This window comes from Castanea sativa, chromosome 1, assembly GCF_040712315.1.
Source record: "Castanea sativa cultivar Marrone di Chiusa Pesio chromosome 1, ASM4071231v1".
In the NCBI taxonomy this organism is placed as follows: Eukaryota; Viridiplantae; Streptophyta; class Magnoliopsida; order Fagales; family Fagaceae; genus Castanea; species Castanea sativa.
The window spans coordinates 75,277,931-75,293,404 of record NC_134013.1 but is presented as its reverse complement, the minus strand read 5'-3'; the positions used below and the strand labels follow the sequence as shown (position 1 = coordinate 75,293,404).

Genomic DNA, 15,474 nt, shown 5'->3' with positions numbered 1-15,474 from the left:
ATGGTTGTACACTCCAAGAATGAGGCTTTGATATGCAAGGTATTTCCATCCAGTTTGGGGGCTGTGGCAATGAGGTGGTTTGACGGCCTAGGAGCAGGTTTTATTGATTCCTTTAAGGAACTCACCCGGGCATTTGGATCTCGCTTTATTACGTGCAGTAGGGTTCCTCGGCCCTTGGATTCTCTATTGTCTGTGACTATGCGAAAAGGAAAGACCTTAAAAACATACTCAAACAGATACTGGGAGATGTTCAATGAGATTGATGGGGATTTTGACGATGTGGCCATAAGAACTTTCAAGGCCAGCTTATCTGCTGAGCATGGGCTAAGGAAATCATTAACAGGGAAACCGATTAATAACGTACATCAGCTCATGGACCGCATCGTTAAGTATAAGTGGGTCGAGGAGAACCAACAGTTAAGGAAAAGAAAGGCAAAGGTGGTTTCTCAGGATAGGAGGGACTTCAGGTCCGATAAGTACAACGATAATCGTCCTCGGCGGGATTTTACTAGGCAGACTGGGGCTACTACTGTGCCACAAACGGTCAACACAATATTCTGAGAGCTAGTGCATCAGGTTCTAGAGAATATCAAGAATGAGCCATACTTCAAATGGCCAAACAAAATGGGAGGAGACCCCATGAAATGCAATCAAAGTCTTCATTGTCAGTATCACCAGGAACGAGGACACACCACCGAGGACTGCAAGGCTTTGTGAAATCATTTGGAGCAACTAGTCAAAGATGAAAGGTTAAAACAGTTTTTGTATCGGCCTAATGGGCAAGAGGACCATGTAGGTTCAGGGACTCGAGGGAACACTTCTTCAAGGCCTCATTTGGGCACAATTAATGTCATTTTTGCTGCTCTCAGGAGAACTGGTTTGTGTCCCTCCAGAGTAATGTCTGTAGCCCGGTCGCCAGCCGAAGACTCTAATTCTGAGCCGAAGAAGATTAAAGTTAGGACCCGACCGGCAGTGAGTTTTTCAGAAAATGACAAGTTTGGAACTATACAACCACACGATGATGCTTTGGTGGTCACACTCAGGATAGGGGGATATGATGTGAGGCATGTATTGGTTGATCAAGGTAGCAGGGCGAAGATTATATACCTTGACTTGTATAAAGGGTTGGGGCTAAAACCAGAGGATCTAATTAGTTATGATTCACCTCTGGTAGGTTTTGATGGAAAGGTAGTTATACCCATGGGGCAGATCAAACTACCAGTGCAAATTGGGTCCGAGGTGGTGGAGGTTAACTTCAAAGTGGTGGATGCGTATTCTCCCTACACAGCCATAGTGGCAAGACCCTGGCTTCACGCCATGGGAGCTGTTTCCTCCACCTTGCATTTGAAGGTGAAGTATTCATCGGGCGACCAGGTTGAGGAGCTGATTGGGAGCCAGTCTATGGCTAGGCAGTGCTTGTTAACCGCAATTAGACATCAAGCTAAAGGAGAGTCCTCGGCATCAAATGAGTAAGGTTTGTAACAATCAAAGGAGTCGGTGTTATCTGAGGATCTAGTGGAGGAGGCAGAGTGTGAAGGTTTGGAAGAGGTTTTTATAAGTAATGATAAAGAGAAATATTTTCAGGTCAGAGCTTAACTGCCTTCTCGGGAAAAAGACAAATTGATGATGTTTCTTAGGGAAAACATTGATGTATTTGCTTGGAATGCTTACGAGGCCCCGGGGGTGGATCCGAGCATCATTTGTCATCATTTGAATGTCAGTCCAACTGTCGCACTAAGGAAGCAACCACATCGGCGGTCATCTAAAGAACATTTCGAGGCTGTCAATGAGGAGGTGATCAAGCTCAAGCAAGCAGGAGCTATTAAGGAGGTATTTTACCTTGAATGGTTGGCTAATACAGTGGTGGTGAAAAAGAAGAGTGGGAAATGGCGAGTATGTGTAGACTTCACATATTTGAATAAAGCTTGTCCCAAAGATCCCTTCCCAATGCCTTGTATAGATCAATTGGTGGATGTCACTATGGGACATCCTCGGATGAGCCTTCTAGATGCCTTCCAAGGATATCATCAAATACTCCTGGCCTTGGATGATCAAGAGAAAACAACATTTATCACTCCTACGGGAAATTATCACTACAAGGTAATTCCCTTTAGTTTAAAGAATCCATGGGCTACCTATCAAAGGATGATGACTAGGATGTTCGAGCCACAACTAGGTAAAAATATTGAGGTCTATGTAGATGACATGGTAGTGAAGAGTAAGATGGTGTTTGAGCACATGGGAGACCTGGGAAATATCTTTGAGATACTAAGGAAACACAAGTTGCGCCTCAATGCTTCCAAATGTTCCTTTCGCATGGGATCAGGTAAATTCCTAGGTTATATGGTCACTAATCGCGGAATTGAGGTCAATCCTGATCAGGTTAAGGCAATTAATAGTTTATAACCACCTCAGAATCCTAAAGAAGTTCATAAATTGACAAGAATGATTGCTGCCTTGAACCGATTCATCTCTCGGTCCGCGAACAGATGAAGGCCTTTCTTCCAATTGTTGAACAAGTGGAAGGGATTTGAATAGACAGAGGAATGTGCTTTGGCTTTTCAGTAGCTTAAGGAATATCTTTCTCAGCCACCTGTTATGTCCAGACCCAAGGAGGATGAGGTTTTATTTGTCTATATCGCGGTGGCTTCCCATACTGTTAGTTTGGTGCTGGTACGGGTTGACAATGGTGTGCAGAGGCTGGTTTACTACGTGAGCAAGTCATTACATGAAGCAGAGATCCATTACCTACCATTGGAGAAGGCCATTTTGGAAGTGGTGCACGATACGCGTAAGTTCCCCCACTACTTCCAATCTAATACAGTTGTTGTTTTAACCCAACTTCTGCTCAAATCAATACGTCAGAGTGCTGATTACACTGGAAGAATATCCAAATGGGGTACGACCTTGGGGGCCTTTGATATTAAGTACATGCCCCGTACCTCTGTTAAAGGACAAGTTCTTGTAGACCTAGTAACCGAGTTTGCTGAACCTTCTGTAGAAGAAGAAGAAGACAAGCAGAACATGGATGGAAAATCAGTTGGTATGATTTCCCTACAAAAGCCTCCATCCTGGAAGGTGTATGTTGATGGTGCGGCAAATCAAAGAGGATCAGGAGTGAGGCTAGTTATAGTTTCTCCCGAGATGCTTATTATTGAAAAATCATTAAGATTGGATTTCTCAACCACGAATAATAAAGCTGAGTATAAGGCCTTATTGGCTAGGATGGCTATGGTCTAGAAGGTGGGAGGAAAACGATGCTGATATTCTCAGACTCAAGATTGGTTGTTGGCCAGGTGGAAGAAGAATTGGAGGACAGGGATCCGAGAATGCAAGAATACTTAAATCAGGTGAGACATTTACAGTCAAAGTTTGAGTCTTTCACCTTAGTGCAAGTCCCCAGAAGCAAGAATACCCATGCTGACTCCCTGGCCACCCTCACAACGTCCTCGGCACAGAGCTTACCTCGAGTTATCCTTGTTGAAGACCTGTGCAAGCCTACAGAGATGAAAGGCGAGATGGTCCGAGTTCATCAGATCAAGGTGGGACCTAGTTGGATGGACTCTATAGTGCTATTCCTTAAAGAAGATATCTTACCCAAGGAGAAGTCCGAGGCGAACAAGGTACGTAGAAAGGCTCCTCGGTTATGTCTATTTGAGGATCAAAAGCTATACAAACGCTCTTTTTTAGGACCATACCTACAATGTATACACCCTGAAGCAACAGAGCTACTTCTAAAAGAATTGCATGAAAGGATTTGTGGTAGTCATGCAGGAGGTAGATTTTTATCTCATAAGGCACTCACCCAAGAGTACTGGTGGCCAAATATGCAAAGGGAAGCTTAAGAATATTTGAAGAAGTGCGACTAGTGTTAGAGGTTTGCTCTAAACATCCATCAATCAAGGGGCGTCCTTAATCTTTTATCTAGCCCTTAGCCTTTTGCTTAATGGGACTTAGATATTATAAGACTCTTCCCTAAGGTAGCAGAAAATAGGAGATGGCTGCTGGTCGGCACAGACTACTTCACTAAGTGGAAAGCTGAGCCACTGTCAAACATCAAGGACTTTGATGCAAAAAGATTTGTTTGGAAAAACATTGTCACCAAGTTTGGAATTCCTCACACCCTCATCTCAGACAATGGCCTTCAGTTTGATAGTAAGGCCTTCAGAAAATATTGATGCGATCTGGGAATTACGAATAGATATTCCACCCCGATTTATCCACAAGGAAATGGGCAAGCCGGGGCTATCAATAAAGTAATAGTGAATGAGCTCAAGAAAAGGTTGGATGAGGCGAAGCAAAAATGGGTAAAAGAGCTACCACACGTCTTTTGGACATATCGGACTACCCCTCGTAGATCCACAGGGGAGACACACTTTTCAATGACCAATGGGGCCGAGATTGTAATTCCTCTCGAAACCAGTTTCCTAACACTGAAGACGAGCTCTTTCACTCCAAGCAATAATGATGAGATGTTGGAAAAGGGCTTGGGTTTAATTGAAGAACAGAGGGAAAACACCATGGTTCAATTTGCATATTATCAATACAAGCTCAAACAAGATTATGACTCAAACGTGAAGTTAAGGCCACTTGCGCCTTGGGATTTAGTATTAAGGAAAGTTTTGGGTACTGCAAAAAACCTAACATGGGGCAAATTAGGGCCCAACTGGGAAGGGTCATCTCGTATCACCTCAGTAGCTAGGATAGGGCTTATTATCTTGAAAATCTAGATGAAAATGTTGTACCACGTCCCTAGAATGTAAATAACTTGTAAAAGTATTATTATTAATGAAAGTCTTTTATGTTATATATCGCTTATTACTTCATACGTTACATTCCTCATTATAGTTAAGTATCAAACAGAATCTTGGTCATGCCTGGCTCCTCGGACCACATACCTTGGGTAAATTAATATTTTTCAACATTTTTCTAGGTGTTGAACAGAACATTAGTTATGTTTGGTTCCTCAGACCATCTACTTTGGGTAAATTAACACCTCAAGTTATTTATCTAAGTGTTAAACAGAATCTTGCTCATGTTTGGCTCCTCGAATCACATACCTTAGGTAAATTAATATTTCTTGTTATTTATTTAAGTGTTAAACAGAACCTTGATCATGTCTGGCTCCTCGGACCACATACCTTGGGTAAGTTAATACTTCTTATCATTTATCTAAGTGTTAAACAGAACATTGGTCATGCCTAGCTCCTCAGACCACATATCTTGGGTAAATTAATACTTCTTATAATTTCTTTAAGTATCAAACTGAACATTGGTCATGTTTGGCTCCTTGGACCACATACCTTGGGTAAATTGGTATCTTTCATTATTCCTACAAGTGTCTAACAGAATCCTAGTTATTCATGGCTCCTCAAACTACACGCTTCAGGTGAATTAGTACTTATTGTTATTCATTTAAGTCTCAAATAACATCATCCATGCTAAATGGCAAGACTTGAACAAATGGAAATTCATGAATATCATTTAAAGCATTTACAAGTATATCAAATATATCTGTGATTTGATCAATGTTTTATTATTCCCTCAGGTCCTGCAAATTCACTAAGTTCGAGATGGATGAATGATCTATTGTGGTATATGATGTTTAAAGTTTAAAAATGTTTTGATAATGTTATAGACTTAGTAGTGCTTAATTCGTTCTGTTGTTGGCCAGGTAAGTGTAGTAACTATATTATCACTGATGCAAATAACCCAATGGAGTCATATTTTATTCCTAGATTAGTTAAATGTTAAGTAAAATAGAAACTATACATGGAACAGACATAGGTATCACAATTATGAAAGGAAAAAAAAAAAATATATATATATATATATATATATATACACTTTTCATTGAACTGTGCCTTGGAAAAAGACAATTTACTCAAAGGTCTACTTGTATAACAATAAAAAATAAAAATAAAAATAAAAATAATACAAAGGAAAAACTTCAAAAAGAAGGAAGGATGGCAACAAAGGAAATAAAACCCTAAGAGCTAGGTTTTGGCTGAAGGAGGAGGGTCTTCTTTCTTGCTCGGCTGAGAGGTAAGATCATCTTTGGCCTTCGGGTCAGCCTCTTTAGATTTGGCCTCGACCTCTTTCACTTTGACTGCAATGTCCTTGCCTTTAGCGACGTCCTTGGCCTTAGCAACATCCTTGTTCTTGGCAGCATCTTTAGCCTCTGAGGGGAGCTTGACCTCCTGGGCTTTGTCCTTATCCTTGGCTACCTCAGTCCTTGGCCTTGATCACCTGCTTGGCTAGATCCTTTGGGAGTCTCAGCAGGAGGAGGAATGGCCTGCGAAGTCAGGAGCTGCTCAGAGGGTTCTGGGGTAATGGCAGAAGGAGCTATAAGGGTAGTTGAGATTTCACGGATGTCAGGAGGATAGTAAACTCTCATAGCCTGCTTCCACTCCTAGGTAGCAGGGACCCCTGCAAGGTTGAGGGCCTCCTTCCACGTCTCCTTGCAGTAATCCCTGCGTACCTCGACTAGCTCCTCAGCCAGTCAAACCTTAGTCTCATCTATCCCCCGGTTATAAGCCGTCAACTCCGAGGCTTTCGCTGCTTCCCTGGCCGCCTTAGCCGCTTCCTTGGCCTTCACTAGCTCTTGTTTTAGATCCTCAACTTCCTTTTCAGACGTAGCCAACTGGATCTCTTTGTAATGGAGCTTCTTGCGTTGCTCCTTAGCCTGCGTTTCAGCGGTCTTCAAGCCAGCCTCCACGCTTTTTCTCTCCCTCTCCTCGACCAATAATTTAGAGGAGAATTCCTGGATTTTCTGCTCAGAGGCACCCAAAGCCTTGGAGGTCTCAGCACGCATATTGGCCTCTGCTTTGGCTTTGTTCCAAGCATCGTTTACCCATTCCTCGATCGTGCAAACCTCTTGGATGGCCTGCATAGAGATGTCAAACAATTGTGTTATAAAAAAAAAAATCAGTAAAAAATGGATGCAGACTTACCAAAGCCAAGTCTCTCTTTAGGGACAAGAAGAGGTTGGGCTGCCTCATGTTCCTCAAGGCCTCCATATCCTTAGGCAATAATAGGGGCTGCTCTAGGGCCTCGACCATGTATAGAGCATGCCCTTTTTGCAACTCTCTAATGGAGGAGTTCCTGGGAATGGCCACCCAATACAATTCTATTTGGGGCTCCCATTTGGGGTTTGGGGGGGCGCACCTCGGCCACATTCTGGTCCCCTTTATTCTCGACTGAGGAAGCCTTCTCCTTGCCCTTGGCCATTTTTTGTTGTTTGGGACCCTTCTGAGGGGCCACCTCCCCTTCCTTAGGAACATCCCTGTCCTTCCTCTTCTCCATAGAAGGGACAACGAACGGGTTGACCACGGGGGCAGGAGGAATGGAAACAGTTGGGGGTTGTGACCCTGAGGCACCCTTGGCCACCGGCTCTTTGTTCTCGTCTACAAGCAGTGCATGTAGGCCCCTCCTTTGCTTCTTCCTCCTCTTCAGATCTATATTCCACGCAGGCAACTATGAGCTTGGGGGAGCAAACTACTGAGGATTTGTCAAGCTTACCCTCAGAGTCCAAGATCTCAACTAGATTTGCTCGCAATTCGTTTTCTTCCTCGAGCTGGAATTGGTCTATTTCCTTCTTAAGTGATAGGCGTGAAGAGGTGGTTTCTTCCCTCGGAGCTGCTATTTCAGGGAGAGCACGTTGAAAGGGTAGCTCAACTGGCACCACGTCTTTGCGAGCAAGGAACCCGGGTTTAGAGACGTCAATCCTGCGTAGCTGAGGATCGCTGCCCTGATAACATTGCCTATGTCTTGGAAAGTGTCCGATATTTGCACGAAGCCTAGGATGAGGTGAACCACTCTCAACTGCCTATCCTCGCTCACAAACACCTCAGACTTAAGGACTCTATTGAGGTCCACGACGTTAACCAAACTAAGACGGGGTGCTACGTGCCTTTTATCTGCAAAAATGTCCGAAGAGGTAAATCAAGGTCAGACAGGTAAAATTCAAAAAAAAAAAAATAGAAGTGAAATATTAAGGGGAATGGTAGTAAAACTAGAAAACTAAATCCTATGTGAAGAGACCTATTGCTAAGGCACCCCACCTAGCTCTCCCTCCCAAATTGGGCAATGAAGATCGTCATGCCATTCCCTAAAGGCGATCAGGTAGTCATCTTTCATGCCCTTGTTGGACTTAGGAAGACACAATATGAGCCTAACAGTGGAGGACCTAGACTTAAGGTAATACCCCGAGTCAGAAAGTGATTGGCACTCATACATGTGGACAACGTCGTGCCAAGTGAGCCTTAAACTTATTTGCTCATTGAGAGCATCGACGCTACCTAAGACTCTAAACAGGTTGGGAGCACATTGGTGAGGAAACAGCCTATGGTTAATTAAGTAGTCTCTGGTTACCCTACCCATAGGAAGCGTCATTCCTCCTTCAATGAAGGCAATCATAGGAATGACAACCTCCTCTTCGTTTCTGTTTGTGACCACTTGATCTGGAGCACAATACCGCAGGGCAACTCCCTGTGGAATGTGATACTTAGCCCTAAAGCCCTCCATACTAGTAGGAGAATCTACAAGGTGTTTGAATCTACCCATCTAAACAAGATAAAAGGAAACCAAGGAAATGTTTTCGAAGAGAACCAAAGGTTAGAAGGCTCAAAAGATAAGCCAAGGAGAAAAGTATCTAAAGAAGAAAGAACTTACGAGAATAAGCATGTGTGTTATTGCCTAAATTTCTTAAAGGTTCAAAAATTGTTTTTAGAGTTGGAAGATTTAGATATGTAGGAAGCCTTGGAAATATGAGAGTTCAGAATTTCTGGAGAGCTCGAGAATTCGTAAAAATGGGAAAATATGATTCTTCCTAGGCACCTTATGTAGGGGCAGAATTAGGTGGGAGTTATCTCGCACAAAATTTGAGGGGAAATGCCAGCCGTAGGATCTTCATCTCACCGTAGGATGTAAAGAGCAGAGCGCCACCTGGAGCATTTAATGAGACGTTTAGGACTTCGAAGCGTCAGGGGTAGTGACAGGACGTGCGAAGCGACGTCCTCACGTGTAGAGGTTAAGGAACGTGTGGAAGCGACTACTCAGAGTCAAAATCCCATTTTCCTCCTCGGATAAGAGGGAAAAACGGAGTTCTAAGGGGCTATTGTAGGGATAAAAGACCCAAAAATGCATCTTGGGCCATGGGCTTTGTCCGAGGGTGTTCATTGGTCTGAGGACAAACTAAAGGTAATGAAGATGTCAGACCTTGGGGTCCACGAGCAAGTTGTGACCGAGAAGGCTAAAGGTGGTAGGCCGAGGAGGAGTGTCTCCTCAACTAGACGAAGCAAAGGTCAGATGGTACGTCCTGTTGTCCAGAATGATCTTCCAGGAAGTTCTATTGATGAGGATATGTTTCATGGGAGCACAGAGCAAAGGAACGACTACAAAATATCTAAGAGAAAGCTGCTACCACTACATTAAATGCTCTGTATCCAATTCTCTGACCGCATTAATGAGGAAGTGATGTCTAAACAGCCTTACAGCTACCACCCAAAGACTTTAAGAAAGGGCTGATGGGACAAGTATCAACACTAGCAATCTAGATCTACACGTGGAAGGTGGAAACAAGGAAGAAAAAGGGGTATAAAACTGAGGAAGGTCCCTAAGAAAAGGAGATCAAGAAATTGAGAGGAAAATACTGTTGCAATCTAGATTTGAACTTGTAATCAAATTTGAGGCGGAATATATATATGAACTGATGTTCTCGGACTGTGCCGAGGGTAATTTTTTTTAGTTTAAACCAGTCCATCTCCATTTTCTTATCATCTGGATCCTTTTTTTTTTACTGTCTAACTCACTAAAGCCAAACTTTTGGACCCACTCTTTAGAAATTCATTGTATCAGGCTCTTTGGGCCGAAGTTCATCTATCCTTTGGACTTGGGAACCAAATTTTGGCCCTACAAATATATATATATATATATATATATATATATATATATATATATATATATATATATATTGGATAATTACAGTAAACCCACTTGTGGTATGGTCCGTTTTCACTTTGCCTACCCGTGGTTCAATCATTTACACTTTGCCCACGTAAACTTCAATCCGTTACCCACCTCTGTTAAAATTAAGGGTAAAAATGTATTTTACATTCACTTTTATGTCTCTCTCCTCTAAAAACAAAAAATAACAAAAAAAACTCAAACAAACAAGACCAAAGAGGGGGGTTTTGTAGCTTGGGTTCAAGAACACACTTACTTTTGGTATGTACAGTCTTGACCCAATCAATCCAAATAAAATTTTCATATTCGCACAAATCCTAAAAAACATTTACAAAAATCCTACACTTGAAAGTGCTCTACTCTAATTTCACAAAAATCCTTTCAGACAATTTTAGTTATTTACAAAAATCATACACATTTTTGGTTGATGGTGGATTATGGGTGATGCCATGAGTGGGTTGGGTTTGAAGAGAGGGAGAAGTTAAAGAGATAGAGATGAAGAAGGAGAATAAATAATAAATAAATAAATCCCAGCGCCCCACCAACAACCACCACCAACACAACCTTCCCTTTCCTCCGATCCACACCGCCACCACCAACACAAACCCACAGCCACCACAAAACAACCCACAGCAACCCAAAACCCACCACGCCGATACACCAACACAACCTTCCCCTCCCTCCGATCCACACCGCCACCACCAACACAAATCTTCTGCCACCACAAAACAAACCCAAAACAACCCGAAACCTACCATGTCGATATGCCCCAATGCCGAAACCCACTCCGATCCACACCGAAACCCACTCCTATCCACGAGCAAGCACAACCACGAGCGATAACCACTCCGATCCACAAGCAAGCACAACCACGAGCAAGCCCTCTTATCCATGAAAAGCCACTTCGATTCACACCAATACGCACAACCAAAGAAGGTCTAATAAGCTATTGGATTTTTTTATTTATGTTTGATTTGTATTCCTCCAATTTATTATCCTAGAAGTTCTTCAGCAATAAAAAACCCTAACTTTTTTATTCTTGTTATATTTGTTTTTGCTTAAAAATGTGTTTTTCTAACGGCAAACGAAGAGGTGGGTTACAGAAGGCTAACGGAACTAACCTCAGGTGGGTAAAGTGTAAATGATTGAACCATGAGTAGGCAAAGTGAAAACGGGTCATACCACATGTGGGTTTACTGTAATTATCCCTATATATTATTGGCCTACACAATTAACCAAATCAAAATTCACATGAGCTATAATTAAGGTTTGTCTAACTACAAACATTCTTTCATCATAAGTTCAATTTCTGACTTTAAAAATTCATAAAATGATAGATACACAATATATAACACGTCTCTTTTTGGATTTTCTTTGTATTAAAATATCGTTTACTATTTACATAAATGGTTTTTATTTATTCAAATTGGTCTTAAATATTCACATATGCGTGCGTGTGTCTCTAATAAACTTTGTTACTTCACCACATACATATACATATATATAAATGGTACGGAAAATATCATCTTAACGTGCCACATTATAGATGAAGATGACTTTAAAGGCTGTTAAAGAGACTGGCATCATGACCTTGACCTCCACACGGGACAATACAACAATAAAACAATGAAATACACCACACAGGATTAAGCAAAACATATTCGGATATTCCACGAAATCTTTACCCCCATTGAGTATAGACATTTGCATGCCTTAAATCTTTTTTTTTTTTTTGGGTAAAAAGCATGCCTTAAATCTTGACCTTTGAAAGGCAATTTTTTTTTTTTGGATAACATTTATAAAGGCATTACAATCCTTATTAGAGCAGTGTTGTATCCCATTCTTATTTTAACACACGAAAAATTAATTTTTACACTTTAATATAGTTTTTTTTTTTTTTAGAGAGGGAGTTTCAAACTTATGGCGTCCGCTCATGATGATGGCTCTTTATCATCAGACCAAGACACCAATCATTTTTTTGGTATAGGCGGGGATTGAACCCAGATCTCTTATACAACCATTAGAGACTTTACCAGTTGAGCTAACTGGAACCCACTACTTTAATATAGTATTTGACAATACACTTCATATTAATTGTTCTTTTTTCATGTGCTATTTTTTTTTATCCATCTCTCTCTCTCTCATTACATCTCTTTCTCATAAACCAAACAACCATCTTCCTCACAAAAATCACCACTACAACAAATAAGACCTATATAGATGAAAATTTTCATCATGAAATGTTCTTATTTCGTCACCTAAGACATATGGTAACGAAACATCATTCGTCACATAATCTCGGTCACCAATTATCCTGGTGATGAAAATTTTCATCACTAATATATCTAATTTTTTTTAATTAAAAAAAATCATAGGTGAAGAAATTTTTTCGTCACCCATTATTTTCATGGCTAAACATTATATTAATAGCTCAACTAGTAAAGTCTCTCATGGTTGAATAAGAGATCTGAGGTTTAATCCCCGCCTACACACAAAAACAGATTGGTGTATTGGCCTGATGATAAAGAGCTATCATCAGTAGGGATTAGGGTAATAAATGCATATGGCAGCATTTTAACTTTTTGAGTTCATTTCACTAGACTTTTTCTATAAAAGATTATAAATAGATTGATGTTTGCCGTTATCTTCATTTTTTTTTCCTGAGAATGATTGTGTTTGATTTGACGCACTGTATTTTACTAACTGATTCTAACTTTTTAAGAATGAACACATAATGTATTCTTAGAGCAACCACATTAGTGGTTGCACAAATTTGCAAAATACAAAAAGTGCTTAATTTTGTTCATTTTAATTCAAAAAACACTGACATCGTTATTTGTAAAAATGTGCAAATATACAAAACTACTACAATAACCGTGCATATATACATGATTACTGTTCATGTGCAAATGATTTTTTATTCTTTTTTTCTCTCTCCCCTTCATCTTGCTCTCTCATCTGTCTTCTTCTCACAACAAAGAAAGAAAGAGGTGGGTGGGGCCATGTGGGTAGTGGTTTGTTTGATACAATAAAAAATTAAAGAAATATTATTATTTAAGTAAAATAGATGATAGAATAGATAAATTTATGTGGGTGTTTTGTAAAAGTGGGTGTGTAAAATAAAAAGAAATATGTTTTTCCTTGCAAAATAGACAAGAATTTCGCACGGACTGATGCGGTTGCTCTTAATTTGAAATAGTTGCATATATTTACATACAATTGGAAGTCAAATGGGATACGGAAGTTTTTTTAAATATTACATACGTACGTGTACTATACGCGTAATTACTAACTAGGCTTATGTGTAACTCTCTAACCGTAAGTCCTATTGGTGTGACTAACTAAGCTTATATCTAACTCTCTAGTTGTAAGTCCTATTGGTGTGCCTAAGTTTGTACACGTTATATTGGACCTAAGGGTGGTGTTTGTGCAACTCACATGTGGCCCCTAGAGACCAAGGTCGCATTCCAACCCCCTCTCCTCGAGAAAAAATAAGCTAACTTTGCATGGTCTATTATTAATTATGAATTGCTTCAATAAGGTCACAAGCTTCATATATATTTGATAAGTGTTATAGAAAGTTTCATTAATAAAAGTTACACATCATAATAATGAAACTATCTCATCAAAAGTCATCATTAATACCTTCAAAGATTTCAATCATGGTCCAACAATTTGATGCACTAATGGCATCCAAAAAAAAAAAAAAGTCTAGGAAACATCAAACTCTAGCACTATCATGCTAATCAATTTGAGAAAATTGCAGCATAAACAAGAAAGGTAAAACTTACATCCTTCACTTGTCTCTCTATCTACATCATAACCCTTTTTACAAAATATTTGCCTTACAAGACCCCATGTTGGATCAAATTCAGTAATTATAAATTTTGAAAGAGCAATAAAACTTATTAAAATGGTTTAGCCAATTTTTACAAACTCAAAAGTGAAGCACACTTGTTATAACCAAAGCAAGGTAAATTTGCATGCTCATGTGACCTTACATATTGGATTTCCTAATAAGATATCAGTCATAAGATGGTGTTGCATTACTATGGATAATATCAATCACTAATTAGACACAAATATCCAAGACAATGAGAGGTGGATAAACACTATTTATTAGGGGGGAAAAACACTAACTAAGATATCTTCTAACTAGTATATGAGTGCTCCCCCCACTCCCAAAAGTGTTATTAAATCCCTTGTTCCTCAAAAATTGTATGATACCAAGTATTTGAATATTTTGCGAGTCTATCTTCTCATCATGCCTTAAGTTTGCATTCATGAGTTGATCTATCTTCTCCTCTTGCCTTATGTTTGTATCTTTGAGCTCGTCTATCTAACCCTTGAGTTATTGGATATACTGAGTTGAGGAAGAAGATGTGGCAATAGCCTTTAGAGATGAGGAAGGCCTCATGCCAATTCCCTTTATGTAGTTAGATCTCGGCTTAAGAACCATTATAGATATCTCATTTTTGGTCAAATGCTCTACATTAAGAATGCTACAATGCTCATTCGTACTCTCAACATCTCATTTCAAAGAATAGAAACAATCCATTAGAATATAAATACATATTTTCTAGTTTTAAAAATATAATATGCACATACTGATATACGTACATATGTGTTTTCACAATCAAGGTGTACCTACTTATTTGTCTTTAAATTGAAGTGGGTATCGCAGTAGATTTTTGCCACTTTAGGAATATGACCTTCATCTTTATGTCTCTAAATAATTTACTTTCCAATGTTAAATATATAGTTAATTAAGTGCAACAAGTAATATATTAAGCTTTGAAAAATTGAAATATCACACACCTCCTCATCTACACTAACTGCAAGTGACTTTGCTCCACATTTATGAGTGTGTTTATCATGTGTTTTATTTATGTTTTCATCATTTTTCAATGAAATTTCCTATAAAGAATAAAGAACAAAAAAATATTAAAAATTTGTATTAGATTATGAATCTAAAGTATATACCAACTTTTCCCTTCAAATAAGCATTAATCAATGAATTTGATAGCATAATCTAGTAGACATGAGACAATAATAAGATCTATATAAAATATTAATCCAATGCATACATAGGTAATAAGTCTTAGATGAAAGGGGAGAACATACTTTACTTGTAATTAAAATTTTGACAATATTACAGTTACCTGTTAATCTTTGTCACTCCACTTCCTATTAATAAGTACAATCCATTGCTTTAGTGTGGCATTGTTTGGCGGGTGGTTTCTTGCATATGCCTCTCCTTGATCCTTCATGAGTTTATATATATATATTTGGAATACAACTTATTGGAGCGGCAACTCAATAATCTTCCACACTTAATATTTAGTGATTTCTTTACATGTATAGGGTCTCCCTGTAGATCAAATTGACCATGCAAAGTGAAGCATTTATTAGAAAAATATTTAAAAATGACATAGAGAGCATCTTATTATATGATTAATTGGCTAATTGTAATTAATTTGTTGCATAATATGTAAATTAAAGAGGTCC

General features: G+C 39.4%; 2 protein-coding genes across 2 annotated transcripts; both read left to right on the top strand.

The window, feature by feature from the left end:
- Window positions 1–1,473, top strand: LOC142634385 (uncharacterized). The gene is made up of 2 exons (XM_075808679.1): window positions 1–543; window positions 760–1,473. The coding sequence occupies exons 1-2, from the start codon at window positions 1–3 to the stop codon at window positions 1,471–1,473; spliced, it is 1,257 nt and encodes a 418-aa protein (XP_075664794.1).
- Window positions 1,474–2,148: 675 nt separating this feature from the next.
- On the top strand, window positions 2,149–3,845 carry LOC142634374 (uncharacterized). The gene is made up of 3 exons (XM_075808672.1): window positions 2,149–2,382; window positions 2,590–2,997; window positions 3,297–3,845. The coding sequence occupies exons 1-3, from the start codon at window positions 2,149–2,151 to the stop codon at window positions 3,843–3,845; spliced, it is 1,191 nt and encodes a 396-aa protein (XP_075664787.1).
- Window positions 3,846–15,474: the final 11,629 nt, after the last annotated feature.